The sequence below is a fragment of the Oncorhynchus masou genome, chromosome 9 (assembly GCF_036934945.1).
Source record: "Oncorhynchus masou masou isolate Uvic2021 chromosome 9, UVic_Omas_1.1, whole genome shotgun sequence".
NCBI classification, from domain to species: Eukaryota; Metazoa; Chordata; class Actinopteri; order Salmoniformes; family Salmonidae; genus Oncorhynchus; species Oncorhynchus masou.
In genome coordinates, this window is record NC_088220.1 from 47,294,097 (window position 1) to 47,320,636 (window position 26,540).

Below are 26,540 nucleotides of genomic sequence, written 5' to 3' on the forward strand. Positions count from 1 at the left end.
CCCTTTCCCTCTCTGGCTCGGTCTGTCTGCGACATCATGCTCATTCCTATTTTGTTTTTGTCCGTTTGTAGGCAGATTGGAGATGGGGAATAGATCAAAAGCAGAATGGATGAGCTGTTTTGCAAGATCCCCCAGCCTTAGCGGATATCAAGGCTGGCTGAGACTTTGTGTATGTGTGTGGGTGGGTGTGTGCATGTGTATGCGTATGTGCGCACTGCGCATGCATGTGTGTGTTGTCTGTCTGTGACCTTAAATTTTGCAGTCCTATTAGGAGCCAGGGCTTAGCAGCAGAGCCACACTAATATAGGCATAGCAGTATAGCCGTTGCATAGACAGGTGTGTGTGTGGGGCCCGGGTACTAGTGTTTCCTCCACTACAAGTTCATATAACATGCTCCCATGAGAAGCAGGGACCCTTCAGCAATGTTGATCCCCTCAGTCTGCTGCATCCTGTAGCACTTTATTTAACCTCTGTCTCCAACTAAGACCTGGTCCCTATCCATTCCCTGCTTCTGTGTGGCCCAAGAATGGATCCAGAGAGAGAGACATTTGCTGAACAATCAGCTGTTTGTGGTTTTTAAGGGACAGTGATTGGGAGGGCATCGTGTGTGTGCGAGTGTGGGCATTGTGTGTGTGTGTGTGTGTGTGTGTGTGTGTGTGTGTGTGTGTGTGTGTGTGTGTGTGTGTGTGTGTGTGTGTGTGTGTGTGTGTGTGTGTGTGTGTGTGTGTGTGTGTGTGTGTGTGTGTGTGTGTGTGTGTGTGAAAAGGGGAATGGCCTGCGGCTCAGAAGTGCGCTTTGAAGTGCTCAAGCGGCTGCTCGGTTCCCTCTCTCAAACCAGCGCTCGTGCTCGTTATACCAACAGAGAACGTGACACCGCGGCCGCCACACCGATAATGCCAAATAATGAATGTGGGAAACTGTCTTTTGCATCGTGGAACTAACAAGAAATTGTTTGTTTTTTCGCCTAGTAGGCAGTGCAAATTGAAATTTTGATTGTATTGAAAGGTCACGTCGTGAAAGCACATAAACGAGCATGACCTTTTGGACTGGCCTTTCCTTGACTGGTGTGGTCATTACTAGAGCGGAAATATAACAAAACCAAGTCAGCCGCACGCACACACACGTAGAACGTCTTTATTCTCTATAGCATACATTTCCACTAATGGCTTTTGAGATAACATTGTCTTTGTGTGCCTGGCGCTATTTTCATATGGAGCCATCTTCATTATGCGAAGCAAAGTGTATATCTCTGTGTTAGCGAGGCAGCGTTTATTTATGCAGTGATCCACCATCTTGCTCCTGGAGAGATGCAGTACTACAGGCACACCTGGGACCTGTACAATAGGGAACACCGTACCAAGCATTTCTGGCTCAGTGGTTGAAAAAGTACCCAATTCTCATACTTGGTAAAAGTAAAGATACCTTAATAGAAAATGACTCAAGTAAAGTGAAAGTCACCCTGTAAAATAGTATTTGAGTAAAAGTCTAAAAGTATTTCGTTTTAAATATACTAAAGTATCAAAAGTAAAAAAGTAATAATTTCAAATTCCTTATATTAAGCAAAACAGACAGCACAATTATCTTGTTTTTTTAAATTTACGGCTAGCCAGGGGCACTCTCCAACACTCAGACATAATTTACAAACACAGCATTTGTGTTTAGTTTGTCCGCCAGATCAGAGGCAGTAGGGATGACCAGGGATGTTATCTTGATAAGTGCGTGAATGGGACCATTTTCCTTTTCTGCTAAGCATTCAAAATGTAACGAGTACTTTTGGGTGTCAGGGAAAATGTATGGAGTAAAAAGTACCTTATTTTCTTTAGGAATGTAGTAGTTCTTTCAAGTATTTTTACTTACTTTACACCGCTGTTCTTACTGGACACACGTTTCTTACTGGACAAGTTCACATAGTACCTCTCATTCTGTTTCATGCCTAATGAACGAACAGACAGACAGACAGACAGACAGACAGACAGACAGACAGACAGACAGACAGACAGACAGACAGAGACCGACCTACCTACCTACCTACCTACCTAGCATATCCACCATTATAACCCAAATCCTTCAGCTAGAGAGCGAAGGCTTGGAGTCTACATACTTGTTGCGTAGCAGTAGCACCATAGCATAATATAGGCATTTGTCGGAACACAGCCCTGCTTGCCATGTTCTAATGGATATGCTGTGTCTTTCAAAGTGAAATCTAGGAACAGTTTCTTTCCCTTGAGCTAGGGCCCTTATCTTGGACCTATACGCTGTAATTTCAGGTGCCAGAGTGAGCCTGGGGTAATCCTTCACATGCTCCACTCTGCTTCCCTGCTCTCTTCCTCTTCTCCTCACATCTTTCCATTGATTTGTTCTCTTCCTTTCTCTCTGCACTCTGCTCTGGTTCCTAAGTAAATGACTGCCACTCCTGGCTAGGACACTAATCTCCTTTCTCTCTCTCTCTCTCAATTAAATTCAAATTCAAGGGATTTATTGGCATGGGAAACATATGTTAACATTGTCAAATTGAACTAGATAATAAGAAAAAGTCAAATAAACAATAAGAATTAACAGTAAACATTATGCTCTCTTTCTCTCTCTCTCTCTCTCTGACCACCATATTGTGCTTAGGCAAGATCGATCAACGTAATGATCAACGCTCTCTCAACCTCGGGGAAATGTTCTAGCAACACACTCAAGGCCAAAAGAATAAGTTGTAACACCGTGTGACAAAGGAGCTACAAGGAAAATAACATATCATTTGACGCTGATATTATATGTACCTGTCTGTGAAGAGGAATGAAAGACATTGGTTACACCTCCGATTCATCATACTTCATTTTAATTAGCAGGATATGGGTGCCACTTAGAGAAATTACTCCCATTTACCTTGGCCAGTCCTCATGTCATGTTCTGGATTGTTGAAACGGCTGTTTTTAGTGCCACTCAAAGGTATTGATAGAGTCAGACAGGGAATATGGAGGAGTGAGGACATTGAACTGTTTCAAATGGCAGATGGTTTGAATATGTATCAAATTGTCAAAGTTTGACCGAATAGCTAAAGAACCATAACTTAAGGTTGTGTTAACCCACTGGGCTAAAGCACAGGCATTAGCTCTGGGAGCTTACATGAGTCTTCAGGTATCAGGCTTGGCGTCTAATTAAACAAGCATAAGGTAGTTCACCAAACCACTTCTGTCTCATAGGCACACTAGATATACACTACAGTCAGTATCTGGTGAGACCACTATTTTCCTCATGCAGCGCGACACATCTCCTTCACATAGAGTTGATCAGGCTGTTGATTGTGCCTAGAAGGACAGCATCCCGGAGTCGCCGTTCAAAAGTTTGGGGCCTCTTTTTGAAAGAAAAGCACATTTTTTTGTCCATTAAAATAACATCAAATTGACCAGAAATACAGTGTAGACATTGTTAATGTTGTAAATTACCATTTGTTAGTGTCATTTAATTATGCCAATGTGCTTTCATCAATTGAAAAACCTTAATCTATTTTATGAGAATTTCAAAGATTTCTTGTTTGCATAAAATAGACGCAGACCAGTCTTTCAATAATAGGTAATAGAATTTATTCTCGGAGCGCGCTGACACTTAACCTCTAGCGTCGAGCAATCCCGTATCCGGGAGCGTAATCATAGCCTCAAGCTCATTAGCATAACGCAACGTTAACTATTCATGAAAATCGCAAATGAAATTAAAGAAATATATTCACTCACAAGCTTAGCCTTTTGTTCACAACACTGTCATCTCAGATTTTCAAAATATGCTTTTCAACCATCGCTACACAAGCATTTGTGTAAGAGGTATTGATAGCTAGCATAGCATTAGCCTAGCATTCAGCAGGCAACATTTTCACAAAAAGAAGAAAAGCATTCAAATAAAATCATTTACCTTTGAAGAAATTCGGATGTTTTCAATGAGGAGATTCTCAGTTAGATAGCAAATGTTCAGTTTTTCCAAAAAGATTATTTGTGTAGGAGAAATCGCTCCGTTTTGTTCATCACGTTTGGCTAAGAAAAAAAAGAAAAAATTCAGTCATTACAACGCCAAACTTTTTTCCAAATTAACTCGACAGAAACATGGCAAACGCTGTTTAGAATCAATCCTCAAGGTGTTTTTCACATATCTATTCGATGATAAATCATTCGTGGCAGTTGTGTTTCTCCTCTGAAGAAAATGGAAACATGCACGCAGCTGGAGATTACGCAATCATTTTGACAGAGGACACCAAGGGGACACCTGGTAAATGTAGTCTCTTATGGTCAATCTTCCAATGAAATGCCTACAAATACGTCACAATGCTGCAGACACCTTGGGGAAACGACAGAAAGTGTAGGCTCATTCCTGGCGCATTCACAGCCATATAAGGAGACATTGGAACACAGCGCTTTCAGAATCTGGGCCATTTCCTCTTTGAAATTTCATCTTGGTTTCTGTGGCACTCACAGATAATATCTTTGCAGTTTTGGAAACATAAGAGTGTTTTCTTTCCAAATATGTCAATTATATGCATAGTTGAGCATCTTTTCATGACAAAATATCTTGTTTAAAATGGGAACGTTTTTTTTATCCAAAAATTAAAAGAGTGTCCCCTATATCGAAGAAGTTAACCACGAACAACAGTTTATATATAGATCATGACGTCATTTCATTGCTTTAACAGAATCCCCTCCTCTCGACTGGGACAAAGTGAGGTGAAAAGTTCATTCTAACTTACTAACACACTCCCAGATAACTTTTGACCCCTCAACATTATCAATCACCACTGAGCTGACAGTTCTAATTAATAGAAAACTTAGGAATGCACTCACTGTCTTATCTAAAACCCCCAGAGCTAAGTTTCTGTAGGGTCAACCATAGGCTAACGACCTTATTTGTTTACACAGTCCACAACCCATTCATTTCTTCCTAGTTGGAATGGTGTTCATTAACTTTAATTACTCCTTGTCCGTGTCACACAATCCCTTCTTATGAACTCATATTGTTAATAAGATATAATAAAACAGAGTATACGTTTTACTTAGTTACAGTTCCATTTAGAATGATTTGTTCAGTCATTTAATCATTTTCCCAACAATCTGCCCTCATTGACTTAACAACTCATACCATCCTTAAACACTACATGGAAATATCAATGATATACTAGAAGAAGACAACCAATACATGTATGTACATAATCAACTTCAATGACTGTTCTAACCTACATCAGAATCTTAATTCTACTTATCAGGATTTTCTGTTAATCTTCATGAAAAAACAGTCTATACATTGAAACAAGAAAACATCTAAATTTCCAAAAACATCAAATATGGTCTCCTCGCGAGTGAAAGGATCCGGATTCTTCTATTACATTCAAGCCATGTATTTTGTATTCCACTGGTCAGAGCTTAGGATTGGTCCATATATCACCATCTGAAGTGTCATCGATTTCTCCAGAGTCCTGGAAATGATAACTTTCATACACGCAATCAACCACATCCGTACAAAACTAACACAGTCACACAGGTGAAGGTAGCCCATAACACAGTAATCATAAAATGTTTCCATCTTCCAAACACACTGTCAACCCAATTAGTCAGAGAAGTATCCACCCCTGAGTTTACTGCCAACTCGTGAACTAGGGTGTGTAAACCAGACAAGTTCTTGGTCAATGATCCATCCGAAACTGTATATCCTTGGAGTCCAAATAACCTCCAAACACTCCTCCCACCTTTTTCAGCCAGCAAACATCCAAGACTATTCTATTCTGCCAAACCATTCATTACCTCTCTGATATAATTGGTGAAGCGCTGTGGATTTTTAATAGATATAATTGATCCAATCCACATTCTCATTGAGAGTGGACCACCAAAAAATACTTGACTCTAATCCTGCCAGGATCTAATTTATAGCATTGATCTCATCTGCCACCCTTGGAACCACAATGTTATTAATACAAACCCTATCATCATAAAACCCAGACGAAGTACTTATTTTCTCCCGTTTAGTCAACATCATGTCATGGTGTTGAATGAGTGTGAAAGGCATCCTCAAATGTACCAGTACAAATACCTCTGTCCAATTAGCAAGTAATACTTGGCCATCACGTCATTCTCCCACACAACCAACAGATGTGAGCCCTGGGCTTCCTTATCTTACTGAAATACCCAGATCTCAACCAGCCTGCCAAATCACTCATTGGTCGCATCAGAAGTAACATTATCCGTCCTATTGCAGTACTGATTTTGCCCCACATATTTCCCAGGAGTACTATACTGAATCAAACAGTAAACAGTCTCCCGTTGCCTCTGTGAAAGGAGGAAGCTCAGATTTCAGAGGAACATGTGGATATAAATAGTGCAAATCCATACAACTCATTATCTGGCTTTCCTTCTTCCATGAATAGCTTTTCCATACAGGCTGTTCCCTTAGGTGAACAATTCCATTTCTGAACTATCCACACCGGCTCTTGGCTCTGGACAACTCCACAGTCAGTATCTGCTTTGTCAGAGGGACTCTGCTTGTATTCTGCTGACTATAGAGCAATCAGCTGCTCTAACTTTTTTTTACCTGGAATGCACTAGGTTATCAACTGAAACCCTTACTTTCACTACACTCCATCTCCTTCCATGCTGGGTTTGTAGATTTATGTAGCCCTCTCACATGATGTGAGCTATAACTTGTTTCTATGAACTACACAGAGACTTGCATAGATGTCTTCCATAATAGCTACTCTTAGTCCTGAACTGCCAAGGAGTCAGAGACACCACTTGGTCTACATAGAACTCCACTGAGACATCCTTCCCTATCCTACTCTCACTTTCTGTTTATCCAGATCAAGTGATCTCTTATGCTTGGTTAATACTAATTTCTCCTTGTTTAACTATGTCAATATTACCCTCTGGCCTTCTCGGGTTCATGGTGTAGGAATATGGTTAGGAATAAGGTCTCCCAACCATACAGTTTAGGATGGACAGCTCACCTATAAAGCCCCACCCTCTTCCAGAAAACACATCATTAGCAAGGGTCAGACACATTTTCACTTCTATGAACAAGAACAGTAAGGAAAGGACAGGTAAGGTATTCTTCATTCGAGAGATGGCCCCCAGAATTCTGCTAATTCCAGTTCTCCTCTCGAACTCTGTTATTGTTTGCCAGTTCTGATGTGTCTTACCCTCCCGCAGTGTGATATGAATCCGGGTAGTTCTGTCAGCTAGCTGTCACCAGGAGTCCTTGGTATGGTCCCCCCAACAGGCCTCAGGGACTGGATTGAGTGACTTCACCTGTAATTCACCTGTAGTGCATAAAATCTTGGACATACAGGTTTGGTTAAAACCTCTTGATACTCCCCATCCCGGATCCGGGATCGTGAATAGAGCCTCAGGCTCATTAGCATAACGCAACGTTAACGATTTCTGAAAATCGCAAATAAAATGAAAATAATGCACCTGCTCTCAAGCTTAGCCTTTTCTTAACAACACTGTCATCTCAGATTTTCAAAATATGCTTTTGAACCATAGCAATTCACTAATTTGTGTAAGAGTATGCAAAGCTAGCTTAGCATTTTGAGTAGCATTTAGCACGCAACATTTTCACAAAAACCAGATAACCAAATAAATAAAATCATTTACCTTTGAAGAGCTTCAGATGTTTTCAATGAGGAGACTCAGTTACATAGCAAATGTTCAGTTTTTCCTGAAAGAATCTTTGTGTAGGAGAAATCGCTCCGTTTTGTACATCACATTTGGCTACCGAAACGAACCGAAAATTCAGTCACCAACAACGTCAAACTTTTTCCGAATTAACTCCATAATATCGACCGAAACATGGCAAACGTTGTTTGGAATCAATCCTCAAGGTGTTTTTTCACATATCTCTTCATTGATATATCGTTTGTGGAAGCCTGCTTTCTTCTCTGAATTCCATGGAAAAATACTTGCAGCTGAGGTTTGCGCACCAATTTCGGCGCAGGACACCGGGCGGACACCTGGTAAATGTGGTCTCTTATGGTCAATCTTCCAATGATATGCCTACAAATACGTCACAATGCTGCAGACACCTTGGGGAAACGACAGAAAGGGCAGGCTCATTCCTCTCGCATTCACAGCCATATAAGGAGACAATGGAAAACGGAGCCTCAAAAATCCTGCTGATTTCCTGGATGCCGTTTCATCTTGGTTTTGCCTGCAGCTTACGTTGTAGGGCACGCACAGAGAATATCTTTGCAGTTCTGGAAACGTCAGAGTGTTTTCTTTCCAAAGCTATCAATTATATGCATAGTCGAGCATCTTTTTGTGACAAAATATTGCGCTTAAAACGGGCACGTCTTTTAATCCAAAAATGAAATAGCGCCCCCATAGCATCAAGAGGTTTAACAAACAGTTTCTCATTTGTTCTATCTGATTATATCTTTAACTTCTATACCAACTTTTTAGCTAATTTTTTTCTATTTTTTTCAGTTAATTATCCCGTAGGTCATATCCTATCCTAGAACACAATTTACCCATCCCCCCCTTTGTTACCTGGTTCTGCCCAGGTAACAACTTTTCCTACTCTAAACAATGACTTAGGTAAGATTAGTAAATTACCCTTATGTCTGACATCATCATGTAGGAGCCCCTTTAATTTTCCACATGTCCAATTCCAGTAGCGTGCCGTGGGCCTGGGCCTTCAGTGAGGTTCTACACAGTCCCACCCGAATTAATCCACCTCTTATTACCATCATTATGATTCCATGGCTCTAGACACTATACATTTAGATAGAAACGCAGTACAACCAGGCGTTGCGTCACCTTGAAATTGACATTTTTATTCCGAGGATTGCAGGGGAAGAGTACAATACAGTACAGTTCAACTAATAGGCAAGAACATAGTCGAGTGCAACAGAGTTATATTAATATTCTTCTTCTATCCATTTCTGGTCCACAAACTATGAGCTTTAAGTCCCCCCCAAAAAAATACAATGTGTTCACTAAACAGCGCATTGTCGCACCCAAAGCAGTTTCACTGTGATGATAAAGACATAACTATTCACTGAAAATAAAAGAAAGAAAACAAATATTTTGCGACATATGCTATTTGCCATTTTATTTTGTTAATATATAGGCTATTTAATATTAACGAAATAAAATGCGAAACATACATAAACATTTAATAAAAAATTAAATGCATTGTATGCCTACTCACCAAAGACTGATTATTTGAACACAAAATCCTTCCTCCTTTCTTTCCTCAAGAAGACTTCAATGACAGTCTATCTGTGCGTTTTAGTTCCACCAATAAGTCCTTTTCTATCGACATGGAGGCTAATGCTGAAAGCCGAGTCTGTCCAGTAGCATTTCTGGAATACGTTTTGATTCGCTTTAAGGCCGAGAATGACCGCTCGACAGAAGCCGTGGACACAGGGATGGTCACTGTCACACATGCCAATGTGTAAAGTTGCCCCATGTCCTCATTCAGATTTTTCTGCTTAAGGAAATCAAGCAGATCAGGGACTTTTCCCTTCAAAATCAGTCATAGCATACATTACAGTCAGTTCTGTTTTTAGCTTGGAAAGGTCGAACAGTGTTCCGTGACTCTCTGTTAAGCTGGAGAAGGCTGTTTGCGGGAATTTTTTCCGGTAGGTCTGAAAGTGCTGGGGGTCCAGGAGGGAGAGAAACATTAATTTTTCGTGGTCTTGAAACCTGTTTCGTATCTGGCAAAGAATGTTGTCCAGAATATTGCTGTGGAGTTGTTGGTAGTATGTGTGAGGGTCTCCTTGTGCTGGGCCTCTGCGTGCACTGGGTGAACTTGAGATGCGCGCTGTGTCATCGTAGATTTGACTGAACCTGCGCCTCTCTCGCTCAATTGTGTCACAAAACTCGTTCACCCTTGTCAGGCAGAATTGTACATCCAAAGTTTGTTTCTGTAGAATTCCAAAAAGCACATCCGAATAATTAAAAATCCCATTGAATGTTTCAAGCAAAAAACAAAACTCAAAAATCATCCAAACGTGCATTAAATCCATCAGCCATAAGCACAGTATCCCCGTCATGGTCATCATGATGTTCCAGTAAGTGGTTAAACAGCTCCTTTAGGGCAACTCTCTTTTCAAAGACTGCATTGACCAATCTAGATGTATATTGCCACCTCGTTGGTGCAACCTTAGGAAGACGACGCTTGCAGATGTCATCCAGCAGTTGCGCAGGGGATCGTGAGAAAAATGCTGCAAGGCCAATGAGGTTGGCAAAGAAGACCTTGCATTTTTTAAGCTTTGAGGCTCCTTGAGTCAGTGAATGAATAAGGCCATCGGTGCCCTCTCCTTAACTTTAGCCTGCACCCCATTGAGTCCAGATGCCATGACTGCCGCGCCATCAAAACATTGTGCCACAACTTTATCCAGACTACATTCATTTTCCTCCAAGAAATGGAAAATAAGAGCAGCAATGTCATCAGCTCGCTTGCCGCTTGTCACATCTTCAAATCGGATAAATCGCTCCTTGACTCCTGTGTCCGTCACATAACACAGGACGAGTGAGAGCTGTGCTGCATTTCCCACATCTGTTGTCTTGTCCACCATAACAGCAACAAAGGGAGCTTTTTTAATCTCCATTTTGATCTCTTCTCCAATCACTTCAGCAATAGCATAAATTAGGTCATTTTGTATTTTGCCTGACGTCCCAATGAACACTTTGTTAGTGGACAGGTGGTATTGTAAATCTGTGTTGCTTTCAGAAAGAAAAGAAAGAAGCTCCACGTAGTTCCCTTTGTTTGTGGAGTCAGCACTTTCATCGTGTCCCCTAAATGAAAGTTCCTGTTTACCCAAAAACATGACACAATCAATGAGTCTTTTCAATATTTCCCTATTTTTCTTCACCTTTTCATTGTGCAGCTCCGTTGCCCTGCACGCTTGTTTGTTGAGCTGTAGATCCACTCGGGTGTCCCAAAAGGTTTTCAAAAGCACCATTGATTGTAAGTGCCCAGCCGTACTTTGGTGTCTCGTTGCTGCCTTGCTTAGACAACTCAAGTTTGCAAAGCCAGTGTGGCTCCAAACACCAAATCGATCACTTGCAAATAATAGGCATTCCCAGCAGTACAGTTCGCAGTGCTTCTCGGAGCCTGTGAGCCATTGATAGCGCTCGTAGTTGGAACTTTGAATGTAGCGAACTGTGACAGGCTTTGTAGCGTCGGGCGACCTCTCCTTACAATGTCTAACTTTTCTTGAAAAGTTTGTCTTGAGAATGGCGTTATAATTATATCCTCGACAAAATCGATATCTTCTCCTCCTTCCGCCATTGTGGGTTGAAAAAACAGCTTAGTAGTACGCAAATTAATTTGTTTATCAAATTCAGTTTCCTAGTTCTAAGGTTCTGCATATACCTGCCCATAGGACCTGCCTCTCAATATTGGTAATCCAATCAAAAGACGAGCACGCACTACGCCTGCTAGCTGGCTCGTGTGTAACACTGGAGCCAGCCAGCAGACGTACAATAGCCAACTCTAAAGCTGATTGGTTGACACTAAAGTTTCATTTCCATTCACTTTAAGCTACAAGCGCCCGCACTGTTGATTCTGAAGGCCTGAGGGCAGATTTTAGACCCCTGGCAACACATGATGGCTGAATATGATTGGATAAAAGATCTAACATAAAGACCAGCCCTCCAAATCTCAACCTGGGGCTGGAAGCAGTGCAACCAAGAGGAAAGCTATGAAATGAAGAGTATAACTCTTACTGTGGGGAATAATTGAATACATATTTGTGGGAAAATATATTTAAAAAATATATATATTCTGATGATGTTTAGGCCAGCAGAGAAGGCCTTGCTGGCCCTGACGGCCCACCACTGTCCAATTCTCCCTTGGGCGTCCATTCATGTCAATCCTGTACCAATTCTCTGTCAAGTTTCCTATCTACTTTAAGAAGTATCTGTGCTACTTATATATTTTCTTAAATATATATATTTACCGATTTAAACAGCAACCCTTTTCTCTCATATCTCTCAAATACCACTACGCTTCTGTTTGACTTTATCTAAAATCATTGATTTTAGAAAAAACATGTCTATGAGTGGCAATCTCTAAAGTTCTTACACTTCCTTAACCAATCTATCTTAATCCTAACAATAATCCTAAATCATGACAGATATCCTATATTCCTGTTAAATGTAATACTATTTAAAAAAACTCCTAATAGTCAAACAAAGTCAAAACAAATGCTAACCATATCAAAATCCTTCCTATACTAACAAGCTCTTTCCTTCAGGGATCCTCAGTATTCTATCTGACAATAACATGAATTTAATATATGTTGCAAAATGTGGAATACCTTGTCTACAGTAATTTATCAACACTAAGAACTGAAACATATTTTTCTATGTAATTCCCTGCCCTATTGGCTTAATATATCTCCTATCCAAACCTCAATGAATCTTATCTCCCCCTATTTATTCTCAATGATAAATAGGATTTTTTTCTGTTGTAATACCAAATCAATAACAGCCCATTCAAAAACTTCACAGCTAATGTTGTAAAACAGAATCCTGAACCACCTTCTCATTTGCGGTTCAAACTAATTCAAAATAATTATAACCCCAAACTAAAACTCCATTATAATTAATTTACCTTAAAACTAGTAACCCAAATGACCACTAATTCATTATACAAATGGCTCTCCCCTGAGGCTGATCAGACCCCAAAAGATAGCCATGATAAGGTCAATAGGTCATACCACCCTTTTATAGTCATGTTCCATACTACATTAGACATATTAAAGAACCCTTTATCCTTAAAATCAAAAACGTTCACTTGTGTAATTAAAACTCATAAAATAAAAACTCAAAGTTCCATATGTGAGCGTGCCTCTTTAAAATACCTTTGCACTAAAACAAAGTCCTAACAAATGTTTTATATGTATATATTTGCAAACCTTAATGATAATTCCCCTTTACCTCAAATCATTAATCATATGTTTTAAACAACGTCAATGTATATGTTTACTTAAATGAACATGCTACCCTTAGATACAATTAACCTGATAACATTATTATCTAATGTATTACTTTTTCCGTCTGCCGCAAATGTCGTACATTTCTCAGTGTAAGAAATCCGTAATTTAATCCCAGACATTTAATAAAAATGTAAACGTATTTTCCCATGGCTCCTTCAACTCACATATTTTAGATAACTTCCATCCGTCCCGGTATAAAGAATCCTACTTAAACACACCAGAACAAATGCTTAATTAAGTTAAATCAACTCCTAGAATAAACAATCATCAGTAACCAAATAAACAAACCACTTTTATCAGCAAAAAACAAACTATACAAAAACTCACTACTATAATGCTTCAGATGACAAAATTACTCAGAGACTCAAGTTTACATCTCAATAAAACAAAACATCATCTGCATGTTCCTCAAGAAAAAACAACTTGCCCCTGTTACAGATGTCTACGTATCAGGGGAAAAGCTCAAATAACCAAATTAAACCTAGCTAGTTTCCCGAAACATATGCAATTATGTTTTACTATAGAGGTTGCTTTTCAACATTAATACCCTAACATTGTTCCACATAGTGGAAACTGTGCTCAAATTCACGGATGTTACATAAACAATCAAACCAGGAATCAATAACCATCAGAATCCATTACCACAATGTTTTACGATTCAGACATTCAATCTCCCTTTCTCATAGCCTAATACAGTCCAAATAAATGGCACAAATCAATGATGCCCACCTTGCGAATCAGCTGCTAGTTTTTAGCATCTTTCCTGACGACTTACACACTCCTTTTAAAAATGTATTTTTATCAACTTCTGCAATTTCTATCAACTTCTGAAAAGTGACTCAAAACAATAATGCACGCATTTTCCTTCTAAATGACACAAACAATTTTCTCCGTTACCCCCAGTCACAACATAATTTCCGTGGCGACAAAAGTGCCTTGCGAGTGATGTCATCAACAAGCGCTCAACCTCGACCCAATCCGCAACGACTTTCAATGAATTGTAAATAATTGTTGGCTGTCTGCAGCAACAGTAGTTCGGGTTCGATAAACCAAACCTAATTTATCACATCTGTTGAATCCAGAATTTGAATTTACAACATCAATCAACATCTCTCATCTCCCAATTCGCTAAATATATAAGAACATTTCGATGGGCACATATCTATTGTAATTGTCTCTCCGTTATTATTTAGAATTCATTTGATTTAAGTTACTGTCTCGTCTTTGATTTAGCATTTTAATTATGACTCTATTCCCAATACATTGTTCAAACAGATCATTTAGTGAACAGACATCGTCTTGCATCAAAATTCGCTTCGTTATTACTTTAAGTTGAATGAATTAGTCTTTCAATTTGTACCAAATAAACAATTTAAAACATTCAGTTTATATCTTATACCAATACTACTGACTACAACTTTCTCTTCAAAACAATTAGTTTAATTACAACCAAAAACTCAGATTATTATACATTTTTTAAGTTAACTGGCTGGGAACCGAACCCTAGACTGCAGTTTGTAAGACTGCTACGCTCACCACTATACTAGCAACACTATGGAACTAACTGAGATTCTCCGCAAATAGACCCATTTTACAGTTGTCTGTATTTGTAGCTCCGGCATCTGGACAACAGAAAATAGCCCTAATTTAAACGCCCAAAGTTTTCCCTCAGTTAGGATTCTCATTAATCTCGCTCTCTTCTATCAGAAATTAGGAATAGTTACTATCGTGACTCTTGATAAATTATTAGGTCTCACACGTGAGCGAATTATCGTTCCTTCTTTAAACTTACTCCTCCATGTCGGGCCAAAATAGGTGTTTCTCTTATCTCTTCCCTGCATTATTTCTCATCTCCCGTTAATTCCGGGACCTTCTTTGAAGATTTACTATACACGTTTGTTAAATCCTTACCATTACTAGTAGCTATGGTATTCAATCACTTATCTATGCCTTTCTATATTTAATTATACCTTCTATGTACGTGTATTTCTATGAATCTGCTATTTACCGTTACTTAGTTACTTTAGTTGCTTTTCTGTCTGACTATGTGTGTGTCTCTTTAATGATAATCAGTATGTATTTCTCTTTTCTGGAAACCTCATCTATAGATGAATTTTGCTCCTTGGGACTTTCAACGTTAATATCTCATATCTCACTACTCTAGAATTGGCTTCCCTCTCCTCCCCTTAGATATTAATCTCATTCAGTATTGAATGGGTTCAGTTATTATGTTCGCCTAGAATTGCCCTGCCTTCTCACCAAGCCTTTATCCTCACCTGTTTTAATATATCTATCTGCTACTTTTCATAGTCAGACTACTTCCCATATACAGATAGACTACTAGGTTAAAACTTTATTTAGGTATGTTTTTTGAATTAATGGCTATCCTATTTGTACAGAATGACCGTCCCATCTAACAATACGTACTATATCTCACCCTTAAAAAATCTTTCGGCTTGCAAGGCCAAGATTTATTAAGTCCTAGTTTAGTTTAATTAAGTCCTAGTTTAGTCTTACCACGAGTCATTCCAGACTTGTTTCCTTCCTTCCTATCGATTTTGGTTATACACAAAGTAGAAGCCCATTGTATTTGTTCAAAATATTCAAGCAACTATCATTGATTAAATCCAAACTCCTTTACCACATTCAATCAAAAATATCTTAAATAATTCCTCCCAAATTCGAGAATAAAGACTATTTACCTTCGTCCTGTACACTGGGAAAAGCAATGCCGGTTCGACCAGTCTTTCAATAATAGGTAATAGTATTTATTCTCGGAGTGCGCTGACACTTAACCACGAACAACAGTTTATATACAGATCATGACGTCATTTCATTGCTTTAACAGAATCCCCTCCTCTCGACCGGGACAAAGTGAGGTGAAAAGTTCATTCTAACTTACTAACACACTCCCAGATAACTTTTGACCCCTCAACATTATCAATCACCACTGAGCTGACAGTTCTAATTAATAGAAAACTTAGGAATGCACTCACTGTCTTATCTAAAAACCCCAGAGCTAAGTTTCTGTAGGGTCAACCATAGGCTAACGACCTTATTTGTTTACACAGTCCCCAACCCATTAGTTTCTTCCTAGTTGGAATGGTGTTCATTAACTTTAATTACTCCTTGTCCATGTCACACAATCCCTTCTTATGAACTCATATTGTTAATCAGATATAATAAAACAGAGTATAAGTTTTACTTAGTTACAGTTCCATTTAAAATGATTTGTTCAGTCATTTAATCATTTAATCACGGCTGATTTTTCATGGAATATCTACATAGGCGTACAGTGGCCCATTATCAGTAACCACCACTCCTGTGTTCCAATGGCACATTGTGTTAGCTAATCCAAGTTTATAATTTTTAAAGGCTAATTGATCATTAGAAAATCCTTTTGCAATTATGTTAGCACAGCTGAAAACTGTTGTTCTGATTAAAGAAGCAATGAATCTGGTCTTCTTTTAGATTAGTTGAGTATCTGGAGCATCAGCATTTGTGGGTTCGATTACAGGATCAACATGGCCAGAAACAAAGACTTTCTTCTGAAACTTGTCAGTCTATTCTTGTTCTGAGAAATTAAGGCTGTTCCATGCGAGAAATTGCCAAGAAACTGAAGAATTTGTACAATGCTGTGTACTACTCCCTTCACAGAACAGGGCAAACTGGCTCTAACCAGAATAGAAAGAGGAGTGGGAGGGCCCGGTGCACAACTGAGCAAGAGGACAAGAACATTAGAGTGTCTAGTTTGAGAAACAGACACCACACATGTCCTCAACTGGCAGCTTCCTTAAATAGTACCCGCAAAACACCAGTCTCAACGTCAACAGTGAAGAGGTGACTCCGGGATGCTGGCCTTCTAGGCAGAGTTGCAAAGAAAAAGTCATATCTCAGACTGGCCAATAAAAAGGAAATATTAAGATGGGCAAAAGAACACAGACACTGGACAGAGGAACTCTCTTAATTTCTAACTGACCGCAAACTTTTGAAAGGCATTGTATGTACACCATGATCAGATCATTAGGCTTGTGTGTGTTTTGTAAGTGTGTTTAAAGTGTGTGTTTATGGGTAGGTGTGCAATCTCACTTGTGTCTCATCTCTACAGTATTTGTGCAAGCTGCTTTGCGCTGCATTCCCTATTGTCAAAGCTAGCTGAGTTGAGCAGAGGGCCACACATCCACGCACTCGCACAAATGAACACACACACACGTACTCAGCCCCTCTATTTCTGTTCCGAAAGCCTGCGGTGCCTCCACGTTACCCGTCTTTACCCGTCTGCCCTTCTCCTCACTCCCCTCTGCTCCTCCACAGCCCGCCCGTGCCTGGTGGTGCATTGTTGAGCTGCTGCCTTCCACCACGACTCTCTACAGGGGAGATGCACTTGACAACTGATTGCACAAGCTGATTGCTGAACAATGTTCCGATAGATCCCAGCAATGTGCACGTTATTCTCCTCCTCTCCCTCCCCCGCCCAAACTCCCGGAAGCCATCGGCAGCTAGTGCAGCGTTGTTACGCCCCTGTTTGTATTCCATTTGTGCATGAGAAGAATGGTAAACTTTCAAATGGAATCTCTGATTATGTTAAGCGTGTAGGAAGGATTGGCGGCAATTTAGTTTTGAAAGAAACAACATGGAAACCTTTCTTAGCCAAGTGACGCTCAAAGACTTGAAAAAACAGAAAAGCTGCAGGAATATTGTCAATCTCCAAAAGTGCAACGATGAATCGTTGAATATGTGTTGTATGAATCACCTTGGATTACAAAGTCGTTCTATGATATAATCAGTGTTTCACAAATAGATGCCAGTTGATTCCAGATTATTCGTAATATGTTACAGTTCATATAAGGAATTCATTAGGCCCAATCTATGTATTTCACATGACTGGAAGTACAGATGTGCATCTGTTGGTCACAGATACCTTAAAAAGAAGATAGGGGCATGGATAAGAAAAACAGTCAGTATCTGGTGTGACCACTATTTTCCTCATGCAACGCGACACATCTCCTTCACATAGAGTTGATCAGGCTGTTGATTGTGCCTAGAAGGACAGCATCCCGGAGTCGCCTCTTCACTGTTGACGTTGACTGTTGTTTTGCGGGTACTATTTAATGAAACTGCCAGTTAAGGACTTGTGAGGCGTCTGTTTCTCAAACTAGACACTAATATACTTGTCCTCTTGCTCAGTTGTGCACCGGGGCCTCCCACTCCTCTTTCTAGTCTGGTTAGAGCCAGTTTGCTCAGTTCTGTGAAGGGAGTAGTGCACAGCGTTGTACGAGATCTTCAGTTTCTTGGCAATTTCTCGCATGAAATAGCCTTCATTTCTTAGAACAAGAATAGACTGATGAGTTTCAGAAGAAAGTCTTTGTTTCTGGCAATTTTGATCCTATAATCGAACCCACAAATGCTGATGCTCCAGATACTCAACTTGTCTAAATAAGGCCAGTTTTATTGCATCTTAATCAGGATAGTCATACAATAGTCATTTACAACATTAACAATGTCTAAACTGTATTTCTTATCAATTTGATGTTATTTGAATGTACAAAAACTGTGCTTTTCTTTCAAATACAAGGGACATTTCTAAGTGACCCCTAACTTTTGAACGGTAGTGTACATATAAAGGCCTAGGCTATAATGTGTCAGTCAGTCAAATATAGGGTCTCCCGGGTGGTGCAGTGGTCTAAGGCTGTGCCACCAGAGAATCTGGGTTCGAGCCCAGGCACTGCCGCAGCCGGTCGTGACCGGGAGGCTCATGGGGTGACGCACAATTGACCCAGCATCGTCCGGGTTAGGGAGGGTTTGACCGGCAGGGATATCCTTGTCTCATCGCGCACTTGCGACTCTTCTGGCGGGCCGGGCGCAGTGCACGCTGACCAGGTCACTGGGTGTACAGTTTCCTCCGTCACATTGGTGCTGCTGGCATCTGGGTTGGATGTGCGTTGTGTCAAGAAGCAGTGTGGCTTGGTTGGGTTGTGTTTCGGGAGGACGCATGGCTCTCGACCTTCGCCTCTACCGAGTTCATACGGGAGTTGCAGCAATGAGACAAGTCCGTAACTACTACCAATTGGATACCACTAAAAAGGGGTGAAATAATACCAAAAAAAAGATTGTTCCATTCCTCTCATTGCCTTGTGACAGTGAAATGTGATAACTAGAATGAATGGGAAGCTTGCGCATAACTAGTCAAAAATCCATTTAGGTCCAACTGCTGTTGTGCCCTGACACATATGCACAACTTGACACACACGCACCAAACACACACGCACGCAGCCACTCTAATGCAGCCAGCCACTCACCGGCCAGGGATTGATTGGTAGGGGATGATAAATTAACCAATACCTCAACAAAAGGAATTAATCAGAGAGCCCAATGAACCATACTGCTTTGCAATTACAATGCAAATTAAAAGTTAGGCATGATGTTGCACCGCCACTGAGTGACATGCATATTGAGGTGGGGACAGGCAGGATGGGATGACCATACAAGGCCCTGCTGGAGGAGTGCAAGGAGAAGTGGTGGAGGGGCGCCAGCCGAGCTCTAATGGTAATGAGGACATTGGCTCGCTTCAGAGAATTTGGTGTAATTGAGCTAATGAAAGCATTCTGTTGTCTCCTGATTGAACACATGCCCCAATGTATTTCTTCAAGGATCAGCATGTGTCTTTGTGCTTCATCTCTCTCTCCCTTTTCTCTCTCTCTCTAGTTTGCTATCTCCCCATTTTAAGGGTGACCTTGGGAAGGGCATGGTGACTGAGTGCCTTCTTAAACTGGTTTCAGCTCAGAAGAAAGAGTTTTGTTTGTTTGGCTAGTTTGATGGGCTGCTTGCTGCCTAGCCCTTTGATTAACTCTCTAACAGTTGTTTTGTCTGTGTGTGTCTGTGCGTGTGCGTTGACGTGTACCTGTGTGTATCCATATCCCCCTTGCAGATTGGCCAGTGGCACTCAGAGCAGGGCCTGTCCATGGAGAGGAAGCTTCCATCAATCAATGTGACCGACACTCTCTTCAACACCACCCTCACTATCACCACTATTCTGGTGAGTGAACCGTCACAGCAACACATTCCCAATGACACATGTTCTGGACACTCCATTTCGTTTAGAATGGAGAGAGTGGTAGATGTTAAAGTATAGTGACTGGGTATTTCACCATAATAAATCATGTCACCGTGTCACGCCGTCACACTCCGAATGACAGACGTGCTGGACCACCCACTTGGTTTAGATATAGAGAGTGGTTGACAATAAGGTGTCGTGGGGTGGTATTTCACCATATAGTGCTTGCCATTCATAGAGTTGAGGGCAGCAGGTAGCCTAGCGGTTAAGAGCGTTGGGAATCCCTGAGCCGACTAGGTGAAAAATATGTCGATGTGCCCTTGAGCAAGACATTTAGCCCTAATTGCTCCTGTAATAGGCTGACCACACCGCTCATTTTGCATGCGCGAGTGTTGCAAAAATAAATGTAGAAATCTATGTTATTCAATTATTGCACCCACAATGCTCACGAGCGTCTGCGTTGCCAAGGACTAAAATAGAACTCCTTTATATTTCTGACGCAGATCGCGCTGCAAGTCCTGCCTCTCCCATCTCCTCATTGGTTTATAGAAGCAGTTACCCACGTGCCATCTCCTCATTGGTTATACCCACATGGGTGATTGAAAGACGAACTGTGTTGCCGGTCGGTGTAGTAATACTATGAAAGTTCAGATGCCAATCCCCATATAAGTTCAAAGATGAAAAAGCCTGGAAGAGAGGTGAAGAGAAGAGAGGTGACTAGAAGAGAGGTGAAGAGAGGTGACTAGAAACGATTCAGTTGACTGTGTTGTGTGTGGAGTAGAGGACCTTGTGCATTTCAGGTAAAATAACAACTCAATGTTTATATCCCAGGACAAATTAGCAAGCAACAGCCACCTAGCTAAATAGGACAAATTAGCTAGCTAGTGCAAGCTAACTAGCTAAATTGCCATAAATGTTTAATGCTTTTCGACCTGTTCCCAAATTAATGTAATTGGTTCAGAGTTTGTTTTGATATTTTAACCTGCGTGTCGTGATCGTGTTGTTGGGTGGAGGGGGACAAAATAAATGTATGCACGATGGCGCATGCGCGCAGCCAGTTTGGGTTCTGTGTAAGTCGTTCTGGATAAGTGCATCTGCTAAATGACTCAAATGTAAATGTTGATATGCCCCGACTCTGAAGGCTTCCTTGATGTAAAAACAGTCTCATCCTCGATATACACTCAGAAAGGCGTATCGTATCGCTGGTGTGCTTAGTCGGCCCAGTTGTTTAGATATTATCTATAAGGCTGTACACTTAACAATTAAAAATGTAACCAGTGTGGCGGCTGTTACAATGAGGGAGAGGGAGAGAGAGAGAGAGAGAGAGAGAGAGAATATTACGGCAGGCCATGTGAGGTGCTACGTGTTAATTTCATTAGATATAGAATCGTCCTGGCAACTTTCAAAAGCCACCGAGGAGCAATTTTGTCGCTATCACAACTCATTCATCAAGTCTTGATTGCTGTGTCACGTTTTATCTCTGCCGGTGGGGGCGGGCTAGACGTTGCAGTCTTGGGCAGCTGCAGTGCGGAGCGGCACCAGGAGGATTACAGTACAGTTCCGCATCACCATCCCAGAGGCCTATGTGCCTCAGAGAGCTGACGCAATACAGCAAACATCCTTCACCTCTGAATTTATTTATCTTTGTTGATTTTGCACCTCCACAGACCACTAAAGTTACGTTGTAATCCCTCTTTTTGTCACCGATTTTAGTTTTATCCATCCTTTGAATGTTAGTGAAATAAATACCTGCGACAGCTCTTCCGCTGTGCCACTAGGCGAGATGATATTTCTGAACTCCTGATTGCTCCGGGAAGATAATAGAGGCTCGGCTCAAAGTTGATTTGTTTTAAAGTCATTTTTGATTGGCTGGCTCAGGCCTGTTCAGGAGAGCAAGTGTAAATAGTACTTAAACCTTGGAGTCTTTAATAGGAAAACTGCCACGTCCATTTTCGATATTACAACAACAAAGGAGTTACTGCAAACAACAAACACTGTTTTTTATTCCCTCAGACATTGCACAAGCACAATAGAACAACAGCATTCAGGTAACTGCCAAAGCAATGGAAACAAAGTATACTGAAAGCCAGTGCTTCCACACAGGTGTGGTTCCTGAGTTAATTAAGCAATTAGCGATCCATCATGCTTATGGTCATGTAAAAAAAAAAGGCTTGGCTACCATGGCTATGCCCTCATAGGATGACAATGCCCCCATCCACAGGGCACGAGTGGTCACTGAACGGTTTGATGAGCATGAAAACTAAGTAAACCATATGCTATAGCCTTTTCAATCACCAGATCTCAACCCTATTGACCAATTATGGGATATTTTGGAGCGGCGCCTGAGACAGTACTTCCACCACCATCAACAAAACACCAAGTTATGGAATTTCTTGTGGAAGAATGTTGTTGCATCTCTCTAAAAGAGTTCCAGACACTTGTAGAATCTATGCCAAGGCATATTGAAGCTGTTCTGGCTCGTGGTGGCCCAACGCCCTATAAAGACACTCGGTATGTTGGTTTATTTTGTCAGTTAACTGTATACAGCAATTTTTTGGACCATGATGCGCAAAGCTCCCCAGCTCTGCTTCGTCAATAAATAAATAAAATAACATTGACCATGGGGCGGACAGTGGCGCTGTTTCCCCCTACTGCGAATTCCATCTTTAAATGTTTGCTTCAGTCTACTTGGAGTGCCAGATGGGCAGGCTTTTCACTTTTGAGACTCTTTCATTGGTTCCATTGTGCCAGTCCTGCTCAATCAAGCCCAGCTAAACTATTTGAAAGATTTCAGGCATACAAGCTTAAGAAGATGGGCAAGGGTAATGATACATTTGTCTTTCTCGCTCTTTCACACACAACCAATTTTCCGAATTTCTAGACTCTCACCAATCGAGACTGCCACGCACACACAAGGTTATACACTGATTATACCAAACATTAGGCACACCTTCCTAATATTGAGTCGCCCTCAGAACAGCCTCAATTCGTCAGGGCATGGACTCTAAGAGGTGTCGAAAGCGTTCCACAGGGATGCTGGCCCATGCTGACTCCAATGCTTCTCCCAGTTGTGTCAAGTTGCTTGGATGTATTTTGGGTGGTGGACCATTCTTGATACACACTGGAAACTGTTGAGTGTGAAAAACCCAGCAGTGTTGCCAGTGGCGATTTTAGCATGTAAATCTTGGTGGGGCAAAATATAATGAACAAGTGGGACGCATGCCAGCAAAGTCACTACACAACACAACACTAAACAATACATTAAATGCACTATAATGGTGACAAACGGTGACCACAAACTGTTAGGGCCTACATAAATATGTCCCAACAACAGTACCAACATCTTAACACTGCTACACCTGGCTATCAGCGGAGCATTTTCTGTCAACGAAACATTTCATTCAGCCTCCTTTACTGTCTTTAAAACAATAGCTGATATGGCTGACTTGCTTAAACAAATGTGATTTCTAATGACAATTGCGATGTACAATACAAACTATGGCATAAGGGAGTTAAAAATCTCAACTATCGGTAGTCTAAACTGTGGCACAAATTGACTAAACTTTTTGTAAATTAATAGAGGCGTTTTCAGTCTGAGAGTCTCTCTTCTCTGGCACTAGAGTCCTGCATCAGGCAACAACAACAAAAAACTGTCGGTGGTCCTGTAGTTAAGAGAGAACTTGGGGAAATACAATGGGGAAATTACACTTATGGACTGACGATTTTCGAAAAATAGGCAGAATGGGCTTTTGGTTTCTCTCCCTCTAAAAACAGAAATATATAATTATAAATAACAAACTGGCTTTATTTACAAATTAGTAAGAATGTCTCACCCCGTGTTCAAGAATGGCGTTTTCCCCTTTATTCAGATTATCGTTATTATCGTTATTTTTTTATTTAATCCACCAGAAAAGACAGAACAAATAATACAACAAATATTGTGGTTAAAAACACTTAATCAATTGGAACCTTTATCAAGTGGAAGGGAGAAAAAGTAAGGAACTTGTCTGTCAGCCCCGCATTAAAAACCAAAAATTGGTTAAATAAAATGGTGATTAATAAAAATATATACCCGTTTCATTTAAGTACCCCAAAAAATTACAGCTGTGACATATAGATTGCAAAATAGTTGAAGAGATTTTCAATGTACTGATTCCATGGCACATGGTTTATGGATTGACGCACATGGTTTATGGATTGACACACAAAATGATGCCGGGTTCAAAACTCTTAATTCTATTTAAATTATTATACAAAATTCTTGCAACCAATAAAATTGTATATATTTGGGGGATACAACCTTCCCAGTTCTGCAGATTTTTTTAAAGCTAGAAACCGCCTCTTAATGAGTTCTTCCACACAGGTGTGGTTCCTGAGTTAATTAAGCAATTAGCGATCCATCATGCTTAGGGTCATGTAAAAAAGAAACTGTTTTATAATTGCAATTGTATTTGTAATTGTATAATTATAATTATAATTGTATAAAAGCCCCTGTGCTGTGTTTTTATTTAGTGTAGTGATGGACAACTGGAGGCATTTTGAAAACTTGTTTTCAAACACTTGTTTTTCACAAGGGCTATTCGCAGGACAATAGATACAATGTGGTCCCAAAAACACCTTTCTGACATAGGGTCCAGCAAATATCTTGATGATGTCCTTGAATGTCTTGCCAGCTTTGATCAATGTCTGGGCCTGAGCCTGCAGCACGCAAAGGTCTTTGTTTGTCAGACAAATCATTGAGTCGAAACTACAGAACAGTACAAAATAAGAAAGCACACATGGTTAATGTTCTGGGAAAAATGAAATATATAAATATAAAATGTCTTACAGAGCCTTTCCATAAGTCCACTCAAGTTTCTTCAATTGTTTTCTGACTGTGATGAGAGTGATGTTGATGTTGTGCCCGTGATGCCAGCTGATTCCAGATTGCCTTTGCCAATTGCTCATCATCATTAACAGTCAGTGAGTCAATGGCTTGAATAGTCTCGCTGGAAATGGAATACAATGTAAAAATGTGCAGCATACAGTAAAGACCAGCAGTCGATTTATTTAAGCATTATTTTCAGCATTATTAGGCCTACTTTAAAGTAGTGTACAGGCGAATAGCACTGTCCGTGACCATAATCCCCAAGTCTAACATTATTTTACCAACATGTTTAATTATTCAAGGGTCCTTTCTCTTCTCTGTACTGGAGTTCTTTTAAGAATACAAAAGAGGCCATCCACCCTTGATGGGCTAGCAGCAGGACAATAGACTCTTACCGAGTCCACCAAATGTATTGTTTTCTGGATGGATCCATAACAAATTACTATAAATATCACTGAATGACAGAAATATTGGAATAAGGTAGCCTCATGAAGGCAACAAATTGTTGCTTACTGGAACACCCAAAGTCATTCAATTGTTATAATAGGATTTGGAGCAATAGCCTACCCGCGTGTGGTCAACTATTTCAGCACCATTTAGTGCTGCTCTGAGACAGGCATGGGGACTGGTCTTGATAAATCAATTTGATTTTGATTTTCACTGAATCTCCATTTGGGTATTGGTTAGGGTGTGGAAATGTTAGGATCATTTTGCTCTTCACTCGCAGTCACTTAGTAGCCTACTCTCGACCGGTCATGTTGTACAGCGCCATATTTTCCTAACGGAAACCCTGAGGGTTTCATTTTTTATTTTTCTTGGAATAAAAACACCATAATATTAATCAAATTAATTAAGCTACATTTCTTAAAATCAATCCCATATACTATGTTCTTACAATAAAAGGTTTTAAATTCTCTAGTACAGCCAATATTAAAAACAGTCAAATGATTTTCAAAGATGCCCTCTGGTGGTCAAACTAGCACTAACTAGCCATTAATGGCAACAATGACTGACACTTAAATAATATACCATAGAATTCTGTGGCAGCCTGCAAGCTGTGCTTCAGTACGACGCAACTTTTGAAGGAAGAACCACTGTACTGTCCCCACGAGTGACAGAACACTGAGCTAATCATGGAGCAACTAGAGAACATTACCAACCGTTTGCAAAAAATGTGGAGCTCAAAACAGGCTCTGCCCCACCTTTCCTGAATGACGGGTTGCCATTGAGTGTTGCGGTTCTTGATACACTAACCGGTGCGCCTGGAACCTACTACCATACCCCATTCAAAGGCTCTCAAATATTGTGTCTTGCGCATTCACCCTCTGAATGGCACACACACACACAATCCATCCTCTTCATCTCCACTGATTGAAGTGGATTTAACAAGTGACATTAATAAGGACCTGCATTCATCTGGTCAGTTTATGTAATGGAAAGAGCATGTGTTCTGTTTTGTATACTCTCAGTGTATATTTGAGTTACCAGTTTGCTATAGGCTCAGGACCACACAATTTTATTTTCTGTGTGATGGGGGGTATTGTGAGGGGGTTGTGACAGCTCCTTGAACTAGACCCAGGTTCAAATAGTGTTTGTTTTCTTTCAAGTACTTTGTATGTTTAATTGAACCTGCCTGGAGTGCCGGATGGGTG

At 40.5% G+C, this 26,540-nt stretch overlaps 1 protein-coding gene across 1 annotated transcript in view; it reads left to right on the forward strand.

Annotated features, from left to right (window-relative positions):
- grik4 (glutamate receptor, ionotropic, kainate 4) overlaps positions 1-26,540 on the forward strand; it is a 224,476-nt gene that overhangs the window by 164,407 nt on the left and 33,529 nt on the right. The window contains exon 10 of the mRNA XM_064974177.1: positions 19,896-20,003. Within this exon, the coding sequence (XP_064830249.1) occupies positions 19,896-20,003 (108 nt within the window). The remainder of the gene's footprint in view (positions 1-19,895; positions 20,004-26,540) is intronic.